This window comes from Exophiala bonariae, assembly GCF_035927105.1.
Source record: "Exophiala bonariae strain CCFEE 5792 chromosome Unknown scaffold_45, whole genome shotgun sequence".
NCBI classification, from domain to species: domain Eukaryota; kingdom Fungi; phylum Ascomycota; class Eurotiomycetes; order Chaetothyriales; family Herpotrichiellaceae; genus Exophiala; species Exophiala bonariae.
In genome coordinates this window covers 95,115-115,348 of record NW_027042520.1, presented here as the reverse complement: position 1 = coordinate 115,348, position 20,234 = coordinate 95,115, and the positions used below count along the sequence as shown (strand labels likewise).

The 20,234-nt window shown below is 40.1% G+C and overlaps 5 protein-coding genes across 5 annotated transcripts; 2 read left to right on the top strand and 3 right to left on the bottom strand.

Moving 5' to 3' along the window:
- Positions 1-9,014: 9,014 nt before the first annotated feature.
- On the top strand, positions 9,015-9,498 carry LTR84_010578 (uncharacterized protein; the record flags this gene model as incomplete). The annotated part of the gene is made up of 2 exons (XM_064854114.1): positions 9,015-9,086; positions 9,283-9,498. The coding sequence occupies 2 exons, from the start codon at positions 9,015-9,017 to the stop codon at positions 9,496-9,498; spliced, it is 288 nt and encodes a 95-aa protein (XP_064700340.1).
- Positions 9,499-10,242: 744 nt separating this feature from the next.
- LTR84_010577 (uncharacterized protein) lies at positions 10,243-13,500 on the bottom strand (the record flags this gene model as incomplete). The annotated part of the gene is made up of 1 exon (XM_064854113.1): positions 10,243-13,500. One exon carries the CDS (start codon positions 13,498-13,500, stop codon positions 10,243-10,245), a length of 3,258 nt encoding a protein of 1,085 aa, XP_064700339.1.
- Positions 13,501-14,354: 854 nt separating this feature from the next.
- On the bottom strand, positions 14,355-15,634 carry LTR84_010576 (uncharacterized protein; the record flags this gene model as incomplete). The annotated part of the gene is made up of 2 exons (XM_064854112.1): positions 14,355-15,203; positions 15,389-15,634. The coding sequence occupies 2 exons, from the start codon at positions 15,632-15,634 to the stop codon at positions 14,355-14,357; spliced, it is 1,095 nt and encodes a 364-aa protein (XP_064700338.1).
- A 1,329-nt stretch (positions 15,635-16,963) lies between these two features.
- LTR84_010575 (uncharacterized protein) lies at positions 16,964-18,158 on the top strand (the record flags this gene model as incomplete). Its single annotated transcript, XM_064854111.1, has 3 exons — positions 16,964-17,359; positions 17,417-17,590; positions 17,676-18,158. 3 exons carry the CDS (start codon positions 16,964-16,966, stop codon positions 18,156-18,158), a joined length of 1,053 nt encoding a protein of 350 aa, XP_064700337.1.
- Positions 18,159-18,417: 259 nt separating this feature from the next.
- LTR84_010574 (uncharacterized protein) lies at positions 18,418-19,076 on the bottom strand (the record flags this gene model as incomplete). The annotated part of the gene is made up of 3 exons (XM_064854110.1): positions 18,418-18,428; positions 18,489-18,556; positions 18,625-19,076. The coding sequence occupies 3 exons, from the start codon at positions 19,074-19,076 to the stop codon at positions 18,418-18,420; spliced, it is 531 nt and encodes a 176-aa protein (XP_064700336.1).
- Between the last annotated feature and the right edge of the window lie 1,158 nt (positions 19,077-20,234).

Genomic DNA, 20,234 nt, shown 5'->3' with positions numbered 1-20,234 from the left:
TATAGTATATTTAAGATAAAGGACTATATAGTAAACTAATCTTTAATAATAGCTTTATCTTTCTTAATCTAAGCGATTTTTATTGTAACTTTAAGATCGCTATTATCTACTACTTTAATAGTAGCTTTATCTCTACTTATTTCTATTATATTAACTTTACTATCTTTATCTATAATTCGAGAACGAGATATACGAGAAGATTTAGTTTTAGTACCTTTCTAAGTAATACTAGATTAATTCTTATTAGGGATCGCGATCTAAAGGTTATCGAACTCTTTCTTAGATAGCTTATAGGTAATCTTATTATCGATAAAGATCTTAGTAATCTCGTAGAAGTAATCTCTATTATTATCTTTATTACTAGAGTTATTATCTTTATTAATAGAATCAAGATTATCTTCGCTATTAGAGAGGAGTTCGATATTAATTAAATTAGAATTAGGAAGAGAATTAAGAGAATCGTTAATACTAATAAATTTAATAAATAAGAACGTATCTATAATATTAATAGTCGTATAGAGTAGAGATTTAAGGGATCTAAAGAAGAGTTTCTTAAGAATAAAATATAATTATAGAAGAAGAAAAGATTAGTAGAAGAAAGTTATTATTATAAGAGAAAAGGTTAGATATAAGATTATTAAGAGTTAAGTCTTAGTATTAACGAGAGTAACTTTACTTTCTTCTCACTTTTCTTTACTCGTTAAGACTATTATTTATAAGATAAAAATTTTTAGCTTACTAATACGCTACTATTATTATTAATATTTTAATATAGTTAATAAAGAATAAATACGTAGCTCTAAGTCTCGTCTTAATATATACTCTTAGATAATAATATTAAATTCTATTATTATTTATACTAATTTAAGTACTAATATAGCCTATAAGCGAGATAAAAGAGTAAATATATATTAATACTTATATCTAAGTTAGGTGTATAATATTAGAAGATCTTAATACTCGCGATTAATATAGCGTTTAAAAGTATTAACTAGATCTAGAACCTATACTTTTAGCTTATCTTATTTAATCTATAAGTCTTTAGCTATATTATAACCCTTCTATCTTACGCGATAATAGGAAGTCTTCTCGCGATATTCCTTTCTTACGATTTAATTAATAATATATCTTTCCTTACCTTTAACGATAATTAGCGATAAGAGTAGTATACTTTTCCTAAGATTTAAAGAGACGAGTTTAAGATAGATATAAGAGATAATAGGATGAATTTTTATATATAATAGGAGTTTAAGACGAAAGACTACCTTACTTACGCGCTCTTTAACTTTAAAAGAGTCGATCTTTCTAATATCTAGAGTAGATATACTTAGTAAATAGTAATTAATATTAGTTCTAGTAGCTAATTTTAATATAACTTAGTTATTAATCTTAATTAATAAATATTTTTTATTAAAATATTATACTATTCTTATTTACGCTATTTTCATTATATCTAGTATATCGAGATAGATTTACTTCTAATATTCTAGGAAACTATTAGCTTTAAAATAGTTAAATATAGGTTTAAGAGTATCTCTAGAAGTAATACTATATAATAGTTTAAATAGACTCCTTTTAGTTAATAAATTAATTGCGATATTTAGTGCAAAAGATACGTTTAGTAGTAATTTATCTTATTCGCTAATACTCTTATCGTTAGTTTAATTAGCTATAAGATATCTTAAGACTATTTCGATAAACTAATTAATATATTCACTTTAGCTATTAACTACTAGATAGTATACGATTATTAATACGAGATAGACTCTAGATCTTTTAAATAATACTTTCTAGAATAGTAATATAAACTTAGAATCTTAATTACTAATAATACTACTAAGTATATCGAATCTCGAGAAATATTCGTTATAGTATACTAAGGCCTACTAAAACGCGTCCTATATAGTTTTATTAGCTATTAGTATAATCTATTTAGAGAACTTATTTATTATAGTAAAGATTATATCGAAACTATTAATTATCTTGAGTAGACTAATTATAAAATCTATAGTTTATACGAGATATAGTTAATTCGAAGGCTTAATACTTTATAATTAATTAAAGGGCTTATAATAACTAGATTTCGCGACTATATATATAGAATATCCTATAATATAGTCTTCTACTAGTCTCTATAAGTTCGATATAAAAAAGTATTCTTAGAGATTATTTACTACGCGATTAACACTATAGTATACTTTTAAATTATATATATATTCGAGAAATCTTAAAATTATAATAACTAGAATATATAATCGCTTAGTCTTACTCGTATAGTATATTAATAAGAACTAAGAATCGACTAAGAATTCGCCTAGAGAGTTTTCTAGTTCTTCGAGATTTATGAAAGTTTATTTTATCTTTTTACGAATAGCTTAATAGATTATCTTCTATTATTAATCTTTAGTGATTTCTTAATAAATTCGATCTTATAGAGCTAACGCTATCTAGAATCCAAATTATATAGCTTTCTCTTAATTCGCAATAAACACTCGTACTAAATGCGTATTATTAAGATTAGAAGATTTAGTTAATCTAGATACGAAAGAGTAGAGAATATTAAGAAGCTTAGATAGATCTTTAGTTAGTAATTATAATAATATATCTATGTTTTTATATAATTTATTAGTCTTATAAATAATTTATATCTAGTCTTAATATTTAGATAAAAAGATTCTCTATCGATTTAGCTTATTGAATCTTCGAACCTTTAGTGCTTCGTTGTTCTTAAATAATTATACTATAGCTTAATAGTTATATACAATAGTAATATCTTTATAGTTAGTATACTATAATAGTTTCTATAATATCTATACTAAAGCGTCTATCTCGAGTTCTATTAGCTAGTATAATCTTTTAGCGATTAATAATATACGTAATACGAATAGAATAGAGCGTTTTACTATATTAACTAGTTAGTAAATCGCGACTCTATATTCTCGTTCTAGACTACTATCGATATAGAAAATAAAACTCTTAGAGAAATTAGGGAATACTAGGACTAGTGCTTACTCAAAACGAGCTTTAATATTATTAAATAAGACTATCGCTACTTTTAACTCTTACTTATTAGCGAAATTCGTAAGTAGATGTTTAATAAAGGTCTTCTAAGAATTACCTTTTACTAGACTACTCTTTAGGCCTTTTATTTTTAGATACTATATAGCCTTAATATAGAACGAGTAGAAATAGATAAAATACTAATAGTAGCTAAAGAATCCTAGGACGCCTTCTAGCTATTATAAGATAACTAAGAACTTAAGTTCTCTAATAGCTACTATTTTCTCTTCCTAGGTACTTATTCTAAGATAAGATATATAATGCTCTAGGGTATAGATAGAAGGAAACGCGAAGTAGTATTTAATAGCGAATAGTATAATTCCTATATTTTTAAGAATACGAAGTACTTAGTTTAAGTATAATAGGTACTCCTCTAGTAAACGACTAAAAATAATTATATTATCTATATAAATAAGTATAAATATTTATAAGAATAATATTAATAGGTCCTTTATTCGATATTAGAAGAAATCGAGAGAGTTTATTAGACCTATAGTTATTACGCATAATATTTTTTAATCTCGATACGAAGTAATAAATGCGATTTTCCATTAATCTTCTTCTTTTAATAGCTATTAGAAGAAGCTTTTTACGAAATTAAGAGATAAAAATATAATTAAATCGCCTAGCGCTTAAAAAATAGTGTCTTACTTCGATAGGGGGTAGATATTCGAATAAAGAGTTGCGTTTACCTTATATAGGTTTACAACTATATGAGATTTATTATTGCGCTATACTATAAAGGCTAGGGAGGCTACTACACTAGGTCTACCTAAAGATACTCTTTTTATACGTCTCTATTCGTGTAGAGAATCTATAACCTAATTAAATATCTACTAATCTCTTTAGAATAGATTATAGGGAGCCTACTTAAGTTTAGATAAATCGATATCTAGCTTAAATAGGATTAATATATTAACTCTATTATTAAATATACTTATTTTCTTACAAAATAATTTATGGCGCTACTATAGAATATTATAGACCTTTTACTTATAGTTAGGACCCTAAGTATTAAATATATTTATATTAATAATATTGATCTTATCTTTATTTATAAGATATATTTAGAAAGAGAGGTCGTATAGATTTCTATAACTATCTCTCTCTAATATTTTATAGCTTTAAAAGATTTCTTATATAAATAGAGTTAAATGCGCGATATTCTCTAGAAGAGTATATTCGAAATAACGATATACTATAGCTAGTTATTAGCCTTTTAAAACTTTAACTTATATTCGTCTAAAGTTTAAGACTAGTAGATATGTTTTATTTAATCTTACTAGATAATTAGATATATCTACTATTTAGCCGATATTAATCTTTATTATAAATTTATCTAATTCGATAAGATATACGAAAGTAGTGTTCTTCTTATCGTACTTAGAACTTAATCTAATAGGGACGTTTATTCTAATATCTAGCTATAGTACTACTATACGAGCGGCTTTAATAATAATAGGGCGAAGATACCTTTTCTTATTATATTATCTTATAATATAATTTTCAACTAATATATTATTTAGTAATAAACTAAATCTAAGAGGTACTAATTCGCCTTAAACTAATAACGCTAGTTTATTCTACGAGAAACGCTATTTAAAATTAATATTATTAGAAACTATTATATTAGTGCCTATAATATATAGAATTAGTAAGTAATTAATAACGTAAAATTCGCCTTTATATCTAATAACTTTACCATTTTTCGTACCTAGTATAATAGAAATATTAATATATTCTAAAGTCTTTAGTATCTATCTAATCGCGATATCTTTAATTATAACTAATTTTCCCTATAATAATATATAAACGATAGTATCTAGGAAATACTTTAGCTAATCTCGATAAATAAGGGATATTCTAAATTTAGTATTAGAGTAAAAAGGTATATAGTACTATTAGGAACGAACCTATATAGATAGGTAGAGTACGACGATTAGGGTAGTTCAGTAGGTTATAGATTATTCCTTAACGTGCGTCTTAACTAAGACTTAAAGTATAGAGAGGAGGGAAGCTCCTCTCATGCGATAAGCGTGCGATAAGCCTTCTACTCGAACTAGGTTCTCGAGTCTTAGCTTATTTATTTAGTTTAGGGGTTGTCTGAATCGACGTTTATAACAAGTACTATATAAGTATAATAAGATCTATAAAGGAGGGGTCGAAAGGACTCTTTATCTTAAGCGCTACTTAATAGTTCCTATTATAATCTATATCGAAACGTTTATAAAACATAAAAGCTAAGCCCTATAATATATACTCCTATTAATACTTACTTAATAATATATTTTCTTTTATAATAGGCTTACTATAAATACTTATAGACTTATTACCCTCTATTAACGATTTAATATTTAGTTTTTCTCGAAGCTTATTAGGGCTTTAGAGGATTTTAGACGCTTATTCTCCTTATTCTTAGAAAACTTAATATACTTTAGGCTATAAGGCTTATATTAATCCCTATAATTATCGACTATAATACTCTTCTTAGTTAGTAAAAAGTATAGTTTATAGCGAGTTTTTCGTAGCGATATTAATATAAGTAATACGTCTTATTTATAATATATCTACTATAAGAACGATAATATATCTAAACGAGAGGAGTCCAATCCTATATCGACTAAGTAGAACTAATAACGATTCTATTAATTATATTAATTATTTAAGTAACGTCGATTATATTAATTATTTTAATTATAATTATTTCGGTCGAAACGACGATTATCTTTTTTATTCTTAGATTTATTAGACTCCTTTAGATTTTTAAATTATTTCGTATATCCCTATCCTAATTAATACTACTATAGGTATATAGAACTTCGATTATAGTCGTAATTCTATTAAGAGAGATAGTTTAAGCGATACGCCTTAGCCTAACTAGTAGTTTCCTATAGGCGTCGTACTTAGTACTTAACTACATAAAAGCTACGAAGATACTCGTCTAAGGACTAACGCGAATCTAGTCTCGCTACGATAGTTTAAATAAATACGTCTATATCCTTCTATATTACTTATACTATAACGAACGAATTAATAATTCTAGTATTTTATATAAGTATCTATTTCTTAGTAACGTAGGCTCTAAAATTCGTATCTCTACTAAAATGGAACTTATATTTATTAATCTTTTCTTATATAATAGTAGAGTCTTTCGAGAAATAAGCTTATAGGTTGATAATCTATATATCTAGAGAGTAGTTTATATCTATTTTAGTAAAGAAGTCTAGAATATTATACTAAACGCGAGCTTTATTCTTTATATATAAAGGTAGAGAGTAGAGTATCGCGACTATATTGTATTAGTTAATTAGAGAGATAAGACGAGATACGAAAAAGGTAATATTCGCTCTATTAAAGTCTCTAATGTCTAACAATTTTAATTTCCGATTAGACGAGTATATAGGGATTAAACGAGTAACTAGTTAAGACTACTTAACTAGTGTAGGCTAGTTTATATACTCTATATATTCTATAGGTTAACGGCCTAAAGGGTATTTAAATATCTAGCCTATAGGGGTATATCTCGATACTTCTAGTATATAGAATCTATTTTAGTCTACTAGTAGTATACTAGAGTATAAGCTCTATTCTATTAGTAGTAGTTAATATAATTAACGTATAGAAGCTAGATATATTAGAATATATAAGTATACGAGAAACTTCGAGATAGATATTACGAGATTATTTTAGGTAACTAGATTATTTTAAGTACTAGCGAACTAATATTAATATCGTTTAGCTATAAATTTAGTTACTAGTAGTTTTATAGGTTTAGTAGTATCTAGATCTAGTCTAAGTATAAATTAATTAATAAATTCTTACGCTCTATTATTAAATATAAGGTCGTCTTTAATAAATCGTCGTTTAGTACGCTCGAGAAGATTAACTCTTATAGTTTTATTATAAAAAGAGAGTATACTCTTAGCGAACGATAGAATCTAGTCTATAACGAGACGTCCTAAGAGGGCGGTTTTATTCTCTAGAGTTTTAGAGATTAGTAGAATAAACTTAATATTTCGACGATATTAGTTTCTAGAATAACTAGCTACTAGAGGAGAAGGATTCTCTAGAGGAGCTAATATATAGGAATATTAATTAGATAAGAATTATAAAGGAGTAGAGCCTAGCGCCTCGTTAGCTATATCTTATCTTTAGTATCTAGTACGATATAATAAGAGATAATAGCGATTAAAATTAATATCTAGCGAAGAGTTATGAGATCGATATAATAAGTTGTTAGAGTAGTTTATTAGTACCTAATACTAGTTTTAAGGGTTTTAAGCTAAATTACGATTAAAATTTAAACGAAAGTTCCCTAGAATATCTCGAAAATATAGTGTTTAATGAAATATAGAGATAATTAGTATTAATTCTAAGACTCCTTCTAGAGATAGTTAATTCGATTATTACTTCTACTAAATTTATACTAGAGGTATTTACAATAACTATAAAGGTAACTACGTCTATAATAGTAACTATACTTATAGTATAAGAAGATAGGCGCTAGATAAAGAAGTAAGTAGTAAAGTCGTCTCTAGGTCTTACGTAAGAACGAGAGACTATAGTTATAGTAGAGGCGATAATATCCTAGTATCTCGTTATCGCTATTTAAGCTATTCTAGTAGTAGGCTATTCGTATATTCTTATAATCTTTCTACTTCAATTTTACGAGATCCTATTAAGTAGGAATTAAGAGATAGCCTAATACTTTAAGAGATATAATATTTATTAAATATAGATATATAAATATAACTATCGACTCTAGGGCTTGATAATTATTAATAAAAAATCGATTTCAATGGGATTAGGCCACTTTATTCGAGATTATAAAATTTACTAAGAAAGGTGGCCGAAGGATAGAGGCTTTGAATTAGATTTAAGAGAAGGGTGAGACTACGATTTTCGTTGTATTAACTAAGCACTACGATCTTAAGAGTTACGAAGTGGGATTATACGTAGGATGCTAGATCTCAATACGTAGTGTGTAGAATATCGTTGCTACCATTTATTATATGGATAAAAGGAAATAAGAAAATAAGCTGTATTAGCTAGAACAAGTCACTTGAAGTAGTGTCAATTGAATTGGTTGGGCTGTCTCTGTCTCCCTACTAGGAGAGAGAGAGAGAGAGAGAGAGGAGAGAGTAGTAGGTGGCAGTGGCAGTGGTGCCAAGCCCCACGTGACCTCACGTGACATCGTGTATCCAGGACTTCCCTACTACTATACTAAGACCGCGAACAGCGCACCGACTCAAGGTATATCAGATCAGTTTAAAGTCTTGAGGAAGACTTTGATAGTAGTCCTTGTCTAGAGATACATCATGAATGCGCATGGGAAGTAGCATTCGAGACTAAATTAGCCGCTCGTCCTTCTGGATCTCTAAGACGAGACTCGTAACCGAAACTACAGACTTCCTACCTACCTAACTATTCCCATACCACCCTGGCTTGACGCGGGTCCTTTCAAATTGGCGATCCTATTCTCTCTTGTCTAAGCTACTCTTTCCCAACATTGTATGGACTACAAGATGAAGGATTCGCTACGACGTGCACCGCCACAATTCGAGATAGGGCAATCCCTGCCTCTAGTGGAAGTTTCATTGGACGACATACATCAGATCCCTGACCTATTCGTTTCTACTCGCATCAGGCAGAACATTTCGGAAGCAATTATGAGGAGTGTAAGCAGACCGGATTCTCCAACCTTGACGTCATATCTTCTTGTCGACGAGATCCTCGTCAACCAAGGATATCGACGATCCCAAAACTTGGATAGGCTACACAAGGAAGGCCCGACTTTCGAAACACCTATACAAGAAGGTCTAGCCTCCATTTCATAGTCCATCTTCCTCAGTCGTATATCCTCCCAGAAGATCAAGTCATATTCGTGCAAAACCTCAGGAACTGTTATTCCAACCAAATCACCCCTTACCTCCCAATAACTTCAATCAACAACAATGCCAATCAACACATCCTCATCCGACACCGGCGTGACCGGCGCCGCGAAATTTGTGACCTCGACTGTCGGCGTACGTGTTTAAGCTCCTTCCCAAAACTTCCCCCCTCCCCTCCCAGCCTCGTGAACCCACCCCATTCCACACCAGAACACCATCGGCGAAATAGGATGCGTCATCGGCGTTACCCCCAATGCCCAACTAACCATCCCAAACTCCCTCACATTGCCTGAACCCATGATCACTCACTAACGTACCACTCCCACAACAGAACACAGTCGGTGGCCTCGCACGCACCGTGGGTGGTGTGACCGGCGCCGCAGGCCGCGGGATCGGCGACACGATCACGGGCGCGACGGGCTCGGCGGGCAAACCGCTCGGCGACGGATTGGGCAATGCCGCGAGTGGTGTTGAGAGCGGGACCAAGAAGGTCGCGGAAGGGGTTGAGGATGCGGGACAGTGGAAGAGTGGTGCGAAGAGATTCTAGATTGGGGGAGTGTTGGAGCGATGGGGATGGGGACAAAGATGATGAGAGTGGTGACGAGATAAAGATTTGATGAATGTTGATCGGGAAAGAAGGAATAGGTGGAGATGGGAATGGAAATAGGAATGGTTCTGAGAGATTTCCGGTCCAGATCAGTTCAGATCGCTACTGGACTTTTGTATTAATTAATATCCCTCTCGTTCTTGGACCTTGAGACCTGTCGGCGCAGACCCTGGCTTTCATTTGAGGGAGAAGATGGCATCGCTCGTTATGAAATCGCGAGTATTTATCCACTTGGTTGCGGGACTTCATGAGAAAGAAGCAAACAGGAGCCGAACAATATTATTTATTCCTCTACATGTATGTCTGGGTCTCGATCGCCCAGTATGAGAATAGTAACAACGCCATATACATGCTAATGATTTGATGTTGAAAAATGCCACACCCAAAGGACGTTGCCCCACATGATAAAACGGCAAAGGTTACGGTCTCTGATTTCCTCTCGATGCCATTCCCAAATTTGGTTGAGAAGAAGTTTACGCCCTTTCAGGAGCCCTCGTATCGTAGTCGGAGTTTCGCATCGCTCAGTCCTTAACTCCTTGCACTGTGTGACCATAGATGATCAGAATGTTGAAATCAAATCATCTTCTAGACGCTTGCAGTGCTTTTCCATAGTAATGTTGAACTCCTCATTTGATCCCTGAATTGAATGCCTCAAGATATGAAAAAAAACTCTGGACGGGTATATCATGTCGGCGTTGGAGCTTGCATGCCGGTGATCCCTTCCTGCTCGAATCCCTCTACCGGTGTGCATGTACAGAATAAGTTTGTGTCACCATACGCATCATCCACCCGTGCCACAGATGGCCAGAACTTCTTCTCTCGCAGCCATGGTAGTGGATATGCAGCTTGCTCTCTGGTATAAGGTCGCTCCCATGTTTCCGTCAGGAGATCTGCTTGAGGATGTGGTGCGTTTTTGAGTACATTTCCATCACGAGGAACTTTGCCTTCCTCGACATCTTTGATCTCCTTTCGAATCTCGATAAGCGCATCACAGAAGCGATCTAGTTCTTCCTTTGATTCCGACTCTGTTGGCTCAATCATCAAGGTGTTTGCAACAGGCCAGCTCATCGTAGGAGCATGGAAACCGTAATCTTGCAGCCGTTTGGCAATGTCAATAGCTTCGATTCCACTGGTCTCCTTAAATCCACGAGCATCAAGAATGAACTCATGAGCACAGCGACCGTTTTCGTTAGTATAAAGAATCGGATAATGATTCTTGAGCCGAGACATGATATAATTGGCATTAAGAAGAGCAAGTTTGGTACCATGTGTGAGTCCTTCACCACCCATGAGTTGAATGTAGGCATAACTGATTGGGAGAATGGACGCACTTCCCCATGGCGCAGAGCTGACTGGAGAGATTGCTTTGGAATCAGCGTCCGTATTTGCACCGGGACGATTGTGAGGATCCCTGTGGGGATGGGTTGGAAGATATGGAGCAAGATGCTTCTTGACAGCAATTGGACCAACACCTGGCCCACCGCCACCGTGAGGAATGCAAAATGTCTTGTGAAGGTTGAGATGGCAAACATCAGCTCCGATTTCTCCGGGATTGCACAGTCCGATTTGTGCATTGAGATTGGCACCATCCATATAAACCTGTCCTCCATGTTCGTGTACAATTTCGCAGACTTCCTTAACTCGGGGTTCAAAGACACCGAATGTGCTTGGATAGGTGATCATTATGGCTGCAAGTTCGTCTTTATGCTTCTCACATTTTGCTTTCAAATCTTCGATATCAAGGTTACCAGTTTTTGTGTCACATTTGAGTGGAACGACCTTCATGCCAGCCATAGCTGCAGACGCTGGGTTAGTGCCATGTGCCGAGACAGGAATCAGACAGATATTTCGCTTTTGACCATTCTCCGAGTTTTCATGGTGTTTCTTGATGACACGGAGGCCAGCAAACTCTCCTTGAGCACCTGAATTTGGCTGTAAACTGGTAGTGTGCATCCCGGTAATGTTTGTCAAAGCAATTGCAAGCGCCTTGATTAGTCTGTCATAGCCTCGAGTATTTGAACGGTGTGCGAAAGGGTGTAATTTGGAAAATCCATGATAAGAAACGGGGAGCATCTCAGTCGTGCCGTTCAATTTCATGGTACAAGATCCTAATGGTATCATGGAATGTACCAAAGAAAGATCTTTGGATTGGAGATGATGGATGTATCTCAAAAGTTCCGTTTCAGAATGGTGTTGATTGAATACCGGATGCGTCAAGTATGGTGTCTTTCTCTCCAGATTGGCGGGAATACTGTCGTCATTCGTCATTTCCGTGATAGCTGGATTAAGTAGAGCGGCCTTGAAACTCTCCAGGCTGACGCCGAATGTGTTCAATAATTTGAACAAAACCCTGGTTGAAATTGTCTCATCTATTGAGAAGGCTATTTGGGCATCTCCTGTACCCGGTACCCGTCCAATGTATCTGAGCGAAACTCGCTCTTGCCTCGCAGATTCCAAGACACTCTGGATCACATCCATGGGTGCAGACACAGTCACCGTATCGAAGAGAACAAGGCCATCCTTATCTCTACCTTTTGTGATGATATTGAAACCATGATCAGCAAGGAGGATCTGTGAGAATCTCGCCATGGCAGAGATTCGTTTGGCGATGGCCTTGAGTCCCTTGGGTCCATGGTAGATGGCATAGAATGCGCTCATGTTTGCCAGCAAGGCTTGTGCAGTGCAGATATTGCTAGTGGCCTTTTCTCGTCGGATGTGTTGCTCACGTGTCTGTAGAGCCAGACGAAGAGCGCGATTTCCCATGCGATCCTTGGAGACGCCGACTAGACGACCAGGAATCTTACGCTTGTGCTTTTCACTACAAGCAAAGAAAGCCGCATGGGGTCCTCCGAATCCCAGAGGGACTCCGAAGCGCTGAGCGCTTCCCAGAGCAACATCAGCACCAAACTCGCCAGGAGATTTGAGGAGGGTCAAGGCAAGGAGATCTGTGGCAACACAAAAAGTAGCCCCGGCATCATGGACTGCATCCGACAGACCTTGATAATCATGAACACCCCCGTTGGTGTCTGGGTATTGCGCCAGAACACCAATAAGATTGTCTCCTTGATCGCGCACAAGCTTATGATCGTCGTTCAAGACATCACCAGTGACAATTTTGATCCCAAATCCGGAAGCTCTCGAAGCCAGGACTTCAATGGTCTGGGGATGGCAAGAACTGGACACGACAAAGACCTTCCCTTCCTTTTTCTGACGAGATGATGGCAGTGCGTTCAAAGATAGTGTCATGGCTTCAGCGGCTGCTGTACCCTCATCGAGCACCGAAGCATTGGCAATAGATAAGCCGGTCAGATCGGTGACGAGGGTTTGAAAGTTCAAGAGGGATTCCAGCCGGCCTTGACTAATCTCTGCTTGATATGGGGTGTAGCTGGTGTACCAAGCCGGACTTTCAAAGACGTTCCTCTGGATGACGGAAGGAGTGTTGGTACCGTAGTAGCCTTGGCCAATAAAGTTGTAGTAGGCATTGTTTTCGACAGCCATTGCAAGGAGCTCCCTCTCGATGGCAACTTCGTGAACACCAAGCTTGTTCGGCTCGTTGAAAGCATCCTGCAACCACAGCGGTCTGGATGCACGAATATCGCGAGGCAGAGACTGGTCGATGAAGTCATCCAAGTCTTGAGCAGGAGGATCCAAGACATTTATCATCTCTTTCTCCTCTTCTGCCGAAGGACCAATGTGCCTGTGACTAAAGAGGCTATCCGGTGTACGAAAAGACACTCTTGAGCCGGGTGGTATCTCGATTCGCACGTGTGGGGATGGGAATTTAGCGTCCTCTTCATGGTCGGCATCGAAATCGCTAACCTTGGCCTCGCTGACTAAGGATCGCCTATATATTCTAGAGAGGTGCCGCGTGTTTAAGGCTGGCCGAAGGAGGCGTTGAAGAGACATGGTTGCAACCTGCCATTTCGGAGCAGTGAAAGCCATGGTTCAGGCAAGAGGGAGTGTAGAATGCGAGGGCAGCATATGCGCTGGGTAAAGGGTAAAACTGCACGCAGACTATGCAGCAGTAAAGCGCAAATAGGCAGAGAATGAATGGAAGGGAAAAATCAAAGTGAATTCCAGATGAACCGCCTCGCCGCACCTCAACTCTTGAAGTCGAACGCCCTGGGATTTGGCATCGGAGGGATGTTCGTGAAATTCTAAGCGCACTGCTTGCCGACGATAACCTGATAAGAAAATTACCACCTACGAATACCGCTAGGGCTACTGTGACCAATGAATGGACGTATTGTACCACTTTAGCGTCACAAGTCGCGTCTATCATACCATACGATACACCAGGTCCCTCATTCCGTGTTTATGGCCACATCAGAGCATCACTTGCCACCCCCTCATAAAATTGTTGCTGCTTCTCCCTCAGATTTAAGAGACGGTATCAAAGCGATGCTTCAGAGACTTCACAACCACCTGATTCAAACTCAAGAAGACGTGGTGTATTTCTTGATCGGCCCGGCTTGAGATACGTTTTCCTCCTTTGGCGCCTCCCAACCCTCACATTTTGTTACGAGGGTTCCGGGAAGATTTGGCCAGTCAAAAGACCTGCCAGAACGTTGGGATTACGACATATTACATAAAGTCCTCCAATGATCGTCGACAGATTCCGGAGTTGCGAATTTCCAAGTCATCATCCATGGTCTTCTCCGCGTTTGGGTGACACCGATGTGTCGTGTTCCATCATAGAATGCTCCAGCGTGCATGGTTTCGACAAGAGTCTAATAACAGCTGTCAATCGCTCATGTGGCTTCGGCCCCTAGTGAGGTGACACAACGATGTCATTTCTATTCCGCACTGAAAAAGTTGCCAAACTCATCGATATTGGCAAAAATCTCTTGCATGTTTTGGCTGAGCACGAATGGCCCATCTAACACAGACGGGCTCAACGTATGGTTTTCTGCTGCCAGAATCGCCGCCATCATTGGACTCGTATTGCAATTCTCGTACGGAAAGTAATCCATCCAATTCACACCGTCAAGAGCGGCGAGCTCCTCTAGACAATGTGGTAAAGTGCATTGTCGATGTCCTTGTGAAATGTCATCCGGGGCAAAATTGCACTGGTGTTGAATAGGCGCTGCCAACGGTACAGGCCTCTGATCGACCAGATCGAGATCACGCCCCAGTTTTTCGTATACATTGGTGAATGATTTAGCAGAGCTCCACATACCTCCCATCTGCCTCAAAGTTTCCAGAAGAATCCAGACATCTGCATCAGAGTAGGGTGCGAGACAATCGACCCGACGAGCGTGTGCTAATGTGAGGACGGAAAAGGAAACAAACCAACCCAACTCTTCGGGAACGAAGCGTATGAAACCGCGTGCTAGGAATTCCTCGCAGATTCTCGCAAGGATTGAAGCAGCAACAATTCCTGGCACACAGGCTTTGGGAGGTGCATCACTTGAGAAGCTCAAGTACACCATCACAATGGCCCCAAGATAGGGAATGTGGAGAAGTGCAACGTCACGGTTGAACTCTTTTCTCTCATTCCCAGGAGAGGATAGTTGCAGATCAGATGGGACTTTGCGTATCCAGTCCACCAAACGCTTACGTGCTTGGAGTGTAGCCGGAAAATAAGCTGCTCCTTGGGCGAGAAGCTTACTTATATCGCCCAGGATATCACACAGTTCCACGTACTGTATGAAAATACCTGCTTTGAAGCTGCAACTTGCTGGGAAGTCATTCACTGTCAGCGGCGAAACATTACAGTACGCAGGATCAATCACGCATGGTCGTCCCAGACACATTGCTGTTATTCTTTCTCTAGCCTCCAATGGATTTAGCAAAAGGGTTGATGTGCATTATGGAAACGAGTACTCACAAATAAAGTCCACCATATTCGCTTCCTCAATGATTGTAGTGGCCTTGAGAGGTCGCTGGATTTCCCTTCTCGATGCAAGCCTTCCTCTTGCGCAAGTCGAATAGCATTCCCCAACCACCACCAGCCAGTGTCAGTGTTATTAACGGTGTTCATGGCAGTCATATCCCAATAATGGAATAGCATAATGGCACAGATCGTGACCAGTGGATTGCTTTCTTTATTGGTATAGAATGCGTGCCGTGCCATTTGGTAATGCTCAGACGAAGGCTCATAATGAACCAAGGGTGGCTTGAGATTTGTCCCAACCACTGCAATACCATGGTTGAGGAGTATTGAGTTTGCAAACTCAGGATGAGCCTTCAAGAGCTCTTGGTCCAGTATTGGACACCAAGTGTACACGCACGCCAGATACGTCTCCAAATATGTCCTTTTCAACACATGGTTTATCTCGATTGGTATTCGGGCTTCTGTCGGTCGAGCTCTATCACTGCCCGGACTGACTCCATTGTTGATGGCCGGACTATGTCCAAGTTGGCCGTGTGTCAGGGCGACTTCAGAGCTTACTGATCGTGGTACATCATTTGCTCCTGTAAGCTGGGTTGAAGAGCCTCCTTGTGACAGACTCATGCGTCTCATCAGCAGCCTGCCATGATGACCTTCTTGATCCGAACCGAGTCCTCGGGTCGTTGCAACACCAAGGTCTTGAGACAAGGCGACTTCGGAAATATTGAACTCGTTTGATTGATCTTCCTCTCGAGGAAGTAATGACTTGCGAGCATATGCTTTTCGTGATCGCAGACTTTCAATACTCGTGGTAAGAATATAGCTTCAGGCCGCAATGTCTCCCTGGGCATGCCGGCTAAGAAATCGGGTGTCTTTACTCACCAACAATCAATCCGCGCCTCTCGACATGGCGCACATGCCACGATGGCCGTTCCTGGGCCCATCTCCACATTGCATTTCACCTACGAGAAGGTTAGTTCGCCGGACGATGGCTCGGCAGATTACGGTATATGTGTTCATGATGTGGTACCTTTTTCTCGTGGCATCTACGACATGCTAATCGTCCTCGTTTCCGTTTCTCGTCCCTTTCTCCAGGGGGTGCCGCCATCGATATGTCACGCAATGCCATTCAGATTTCAATCCAGGTTGTGCAGCCATTGCTGATCTTGTAAGGGAAGAATGAACGGATTACCCGATGCATCGGAATTTTGAACGAAGTCCCGGCAACTTCGGCAACTTCGGTGAATTGGCAGATCCCCCAAGTTTCGTCTCCAAATCACTCCTCTGACGGCACCAGCATTTTGTCATCGTGTTCGGCGTTCGGACTTGTGCATCAGTCCTGATGCTTCCTTTCCCAGCACTACTGATCACAAGAGCAAACGATGATCACTATAGCACTCGTTGCATTGCGTATTCCTACTGATTCCTAAGCAAATTTTCAGGCTCCCTTTGCGTCTTTGATAGACAATATAAGAATGGAAGAGAGAGCGGCAAGATGGGCATTACACACAAATCATCAAGCATTCGAATACGTTCAACACTCATATTGTACTTAACTGACACATTCTCAAAATGCCTTCAGCCTGGCAAATAGCAGATGGAGAAGCTCAAGACTGGCAGTCCATTGCGGCCATCGAGAATCTACATCTCGTCCACGACATACCCAAACCCGTACCAGGCCCCGGAGAAGTACTCCTGAATATCAAAGCCGTTGCGCTCAATGCCAGAGATATGATGGTCGTGGCCCACAATCCCGTATATCCTGCCATCGCAATTCCAGAACTGGTACCATGTGGCGATGCAGCCGGCGTGATTGAAGCAGTTGGTCCTGATAGTAAATGGAAAGTCGGCGACAAGGTCCTGTTCAACCCTGTCGCTTGGGTAGATGGGCCAGTCAAGACTTTTGAGGAGTCTGACGGTACAGGCGCTGGATCCCACCAGGGAACACTCCGAGAGTATGCCGTATTTGTGAGTTTACACGCGGGTATCATTCGTTTGGGTTCTATGTTCTGACTATTTTGAAAGCCCGATAGTCGTCTTATTGCGGCACCTTCCCATCTCTCATTTGTCGAGATGGCCAGTCTAGCAGCCGCGGCGGGGACTGCATCTCATACGCTGTTTTACAATCGAATTCCCTTCAAGAAGGGTGACATCGTTGTCGCGCAGGGCACCGGGGGCGTCAGTGCCTTTGTCATTCAGGTAAGTCGGCCCATTTCAACCTAGCCTTGTACCATCATTCGGAAGCACACAGGAGAACAACAACTAACCGATCCTTACAACACAGCTTGCAGCCGCCGCGGGCGCAACCGTGATCGCAACCTCATCATCCGACGAAAAGCTCTCAACGGCCCGCTCACTCGGGGCAACCCACCTGATCAACTACAGAAAAACGCCCGACTGGGGCGCCGAAGTCCTCCGCATCACCAACGGCCAAGGCGCCGACCACGTCGTGGACGTTGCCGGCGCCGGCACGATCGAGCAATCGATCCTCGCGGCCAAGCACGGCGGCCTCGTCTCGCTCATCGGATTTCTGACGGAGAGCAAGAAGACCGATCTCGTCGCACCGATCATCATTGGTGCGAAGACCATCTATGGCGTACTGGGAATGAGTAATGTCATGCTTGAGAAGGTCGTGGAATTGTATAACGAGCATCAGCTGCATCCGCCGATTGCCAAGGTGTTTAAGTTCCAGGAGGCGAAGGATGCTTTTGCCGAGTTGACGAGGTTGAGTGCGGTTGGGAAGATTGTTGTTGAGGTTGGGGTTTGAGAAGTGGTAGTGGAGGTCTAGTTGTGAGGTGGAATCGGATTAGTGTCACGTACAGCAAGCGAGAAGATGGATCAAATTTTTAAGACATAGAAAATCTTCGCTCATGATTTATACATAAATGTTGTTACAAGCGGTAGCCAAAATAAAATGATACACGCCTCGCTCGCTCAAATATTTCTTATATCGTTACAATCACTTAGGTGATTGACAAAATCAGAACTTCATGTCTCATCCATTCGAGTACCATCAATCAGATGAATCATAGATGTCCTATAATCAAACCATTAGCTTTCGTACATCAACAAGCACAACGAACAGGAACCAACTCACGTCCAAGAGGCTTAGCTCTCTTCGAGATATCTCTAGCATGACCCTGCTTGATCTTGGCAAGACGAGCCCTATAGTCAAAACACGTTAGTAACAGCCCACACAAGGAAACACATCATTAGAGAAGGTGAACACATACTCCTCAGCAGCCTCTCTCTCCAACAACTTGATATGCTCCCTGGCCTCCCTGACCGCGGCTCTGGCCTGGACAAGGGCACGATCGGCCTCACGCTCCGCATTCTCGGCGCTCATGACACGTTCGCGGGCATGTGCGATGGTCGGGTCCTCGGGTGTGCCGCGGGAGAACAGACCGCCGCCGGAGCCCGAGGTGCGTGAGAGCTTGCCCGTCGAGTGGCGGTTGGAGGGGGTGGTGTTGTGATGGCGCAGACGCTCCGAGGAAGTCGAGCGGCGCGACGAGCCGCGGTTGAAGAACCCGCCGCTGGATTTGCGGTTGGTTTCTAGGTCGGATGAGGAGAGCGACGAGCTGCGGCGTCGTAGGCCGTGGTGCCCGCTGTGTCGGCCGTGGGTGGTTGTTGCTGGGACGGGCTCGACCGGTGCAGCAGCGGCGTTTTTGTGTGAGAAGAGACCCATTGTTAGATGGTGTTGTGTGGGTTGAAGTTGGTTGGAGTGTGTATATGTATGGAGGATGTTTGTGATTGGGGGAGAATGGAATGGTCACGCCTGAGGATATGTGCAAGTGCTTTGCTTATTCGGGTTGTATGATATTGGTGATCTGAAAATCTTCTTTCATAAAGAGCCACAAGCATTGATTATAAGCACTTTACCCTGAACCCTTGATTGCCCATCGAGATACAGCTACCGGTAAGATGATGATCGTCGACGGTGTGCAGTCCTGGGCTCGAAAGCAGGTTTCTGGGTGTCTTGGTGATGCCCATGACGTACCGTTTGGGGGTTCGTGCAAGGCTGGCAGCCCTGGGAGGGCAGCGATCAGCAAGCCCCCGAAGCCCGAGCCGTTAACAGACAGCGCCGATGACGCCACACCTCGACCTCTTCACCACCTGGTTCATCGATCGTGAGACCCCTTTCGATCCTTGCCGTGCTTAAGTGTCATGTAAGGGTTCAGAAGCCGTGTTGTTTTGAGCTTGGTGCTTCGTGAATGGCTTAAAAGTAATCTCAGACGGACCCTGGCGTTGCTTGGATGACGGCATGGGTATGCTTCATGGTTGTGTTGTTGGTCTTTGCTTCTGCATGGTCAGAGACACCGATGATCCTGTGGCTGATGTTGTTGACTTGGAAATGGTTTCTTTTTGACGCTTATTGCAGGTGTTAAGCAGGTGGTGATGTGAATCTACAAGGTAGACTTACAAGATTCAGATGTGGATGCAAATGAAGCATTGGGGTATCCACAATAGCCGAATTCTTGATTGTACAGGCGGCCGAGAGCTACTTCTCCATCGCTGAATTGAGTTCTATAACGGGCGTTGGTAGAACTTCCGACTTCACAGGCTGTCCTTCTTCAACAACATGAGTCAACTACAGTATATTTCGAAGCTGCAACTCGATCTTATTGTAGACTTCTCAAGTCCCTCAATTGCTGGGACTATGTACGATGATGCAGGTTCTATACCCTGCCCAAGGGGAAAGAGGAAGACATACGTCATACGGGTCGCAATCGGACATGGCCACAAGAGCTGGTCGCGTGACGAAGACAAGTCCAGCGAGGCCACCTACAGCCTCGATATCGTCAACGGACCTCTGATTGCCAACGGAGTTTCGTGAGTTTAGTAC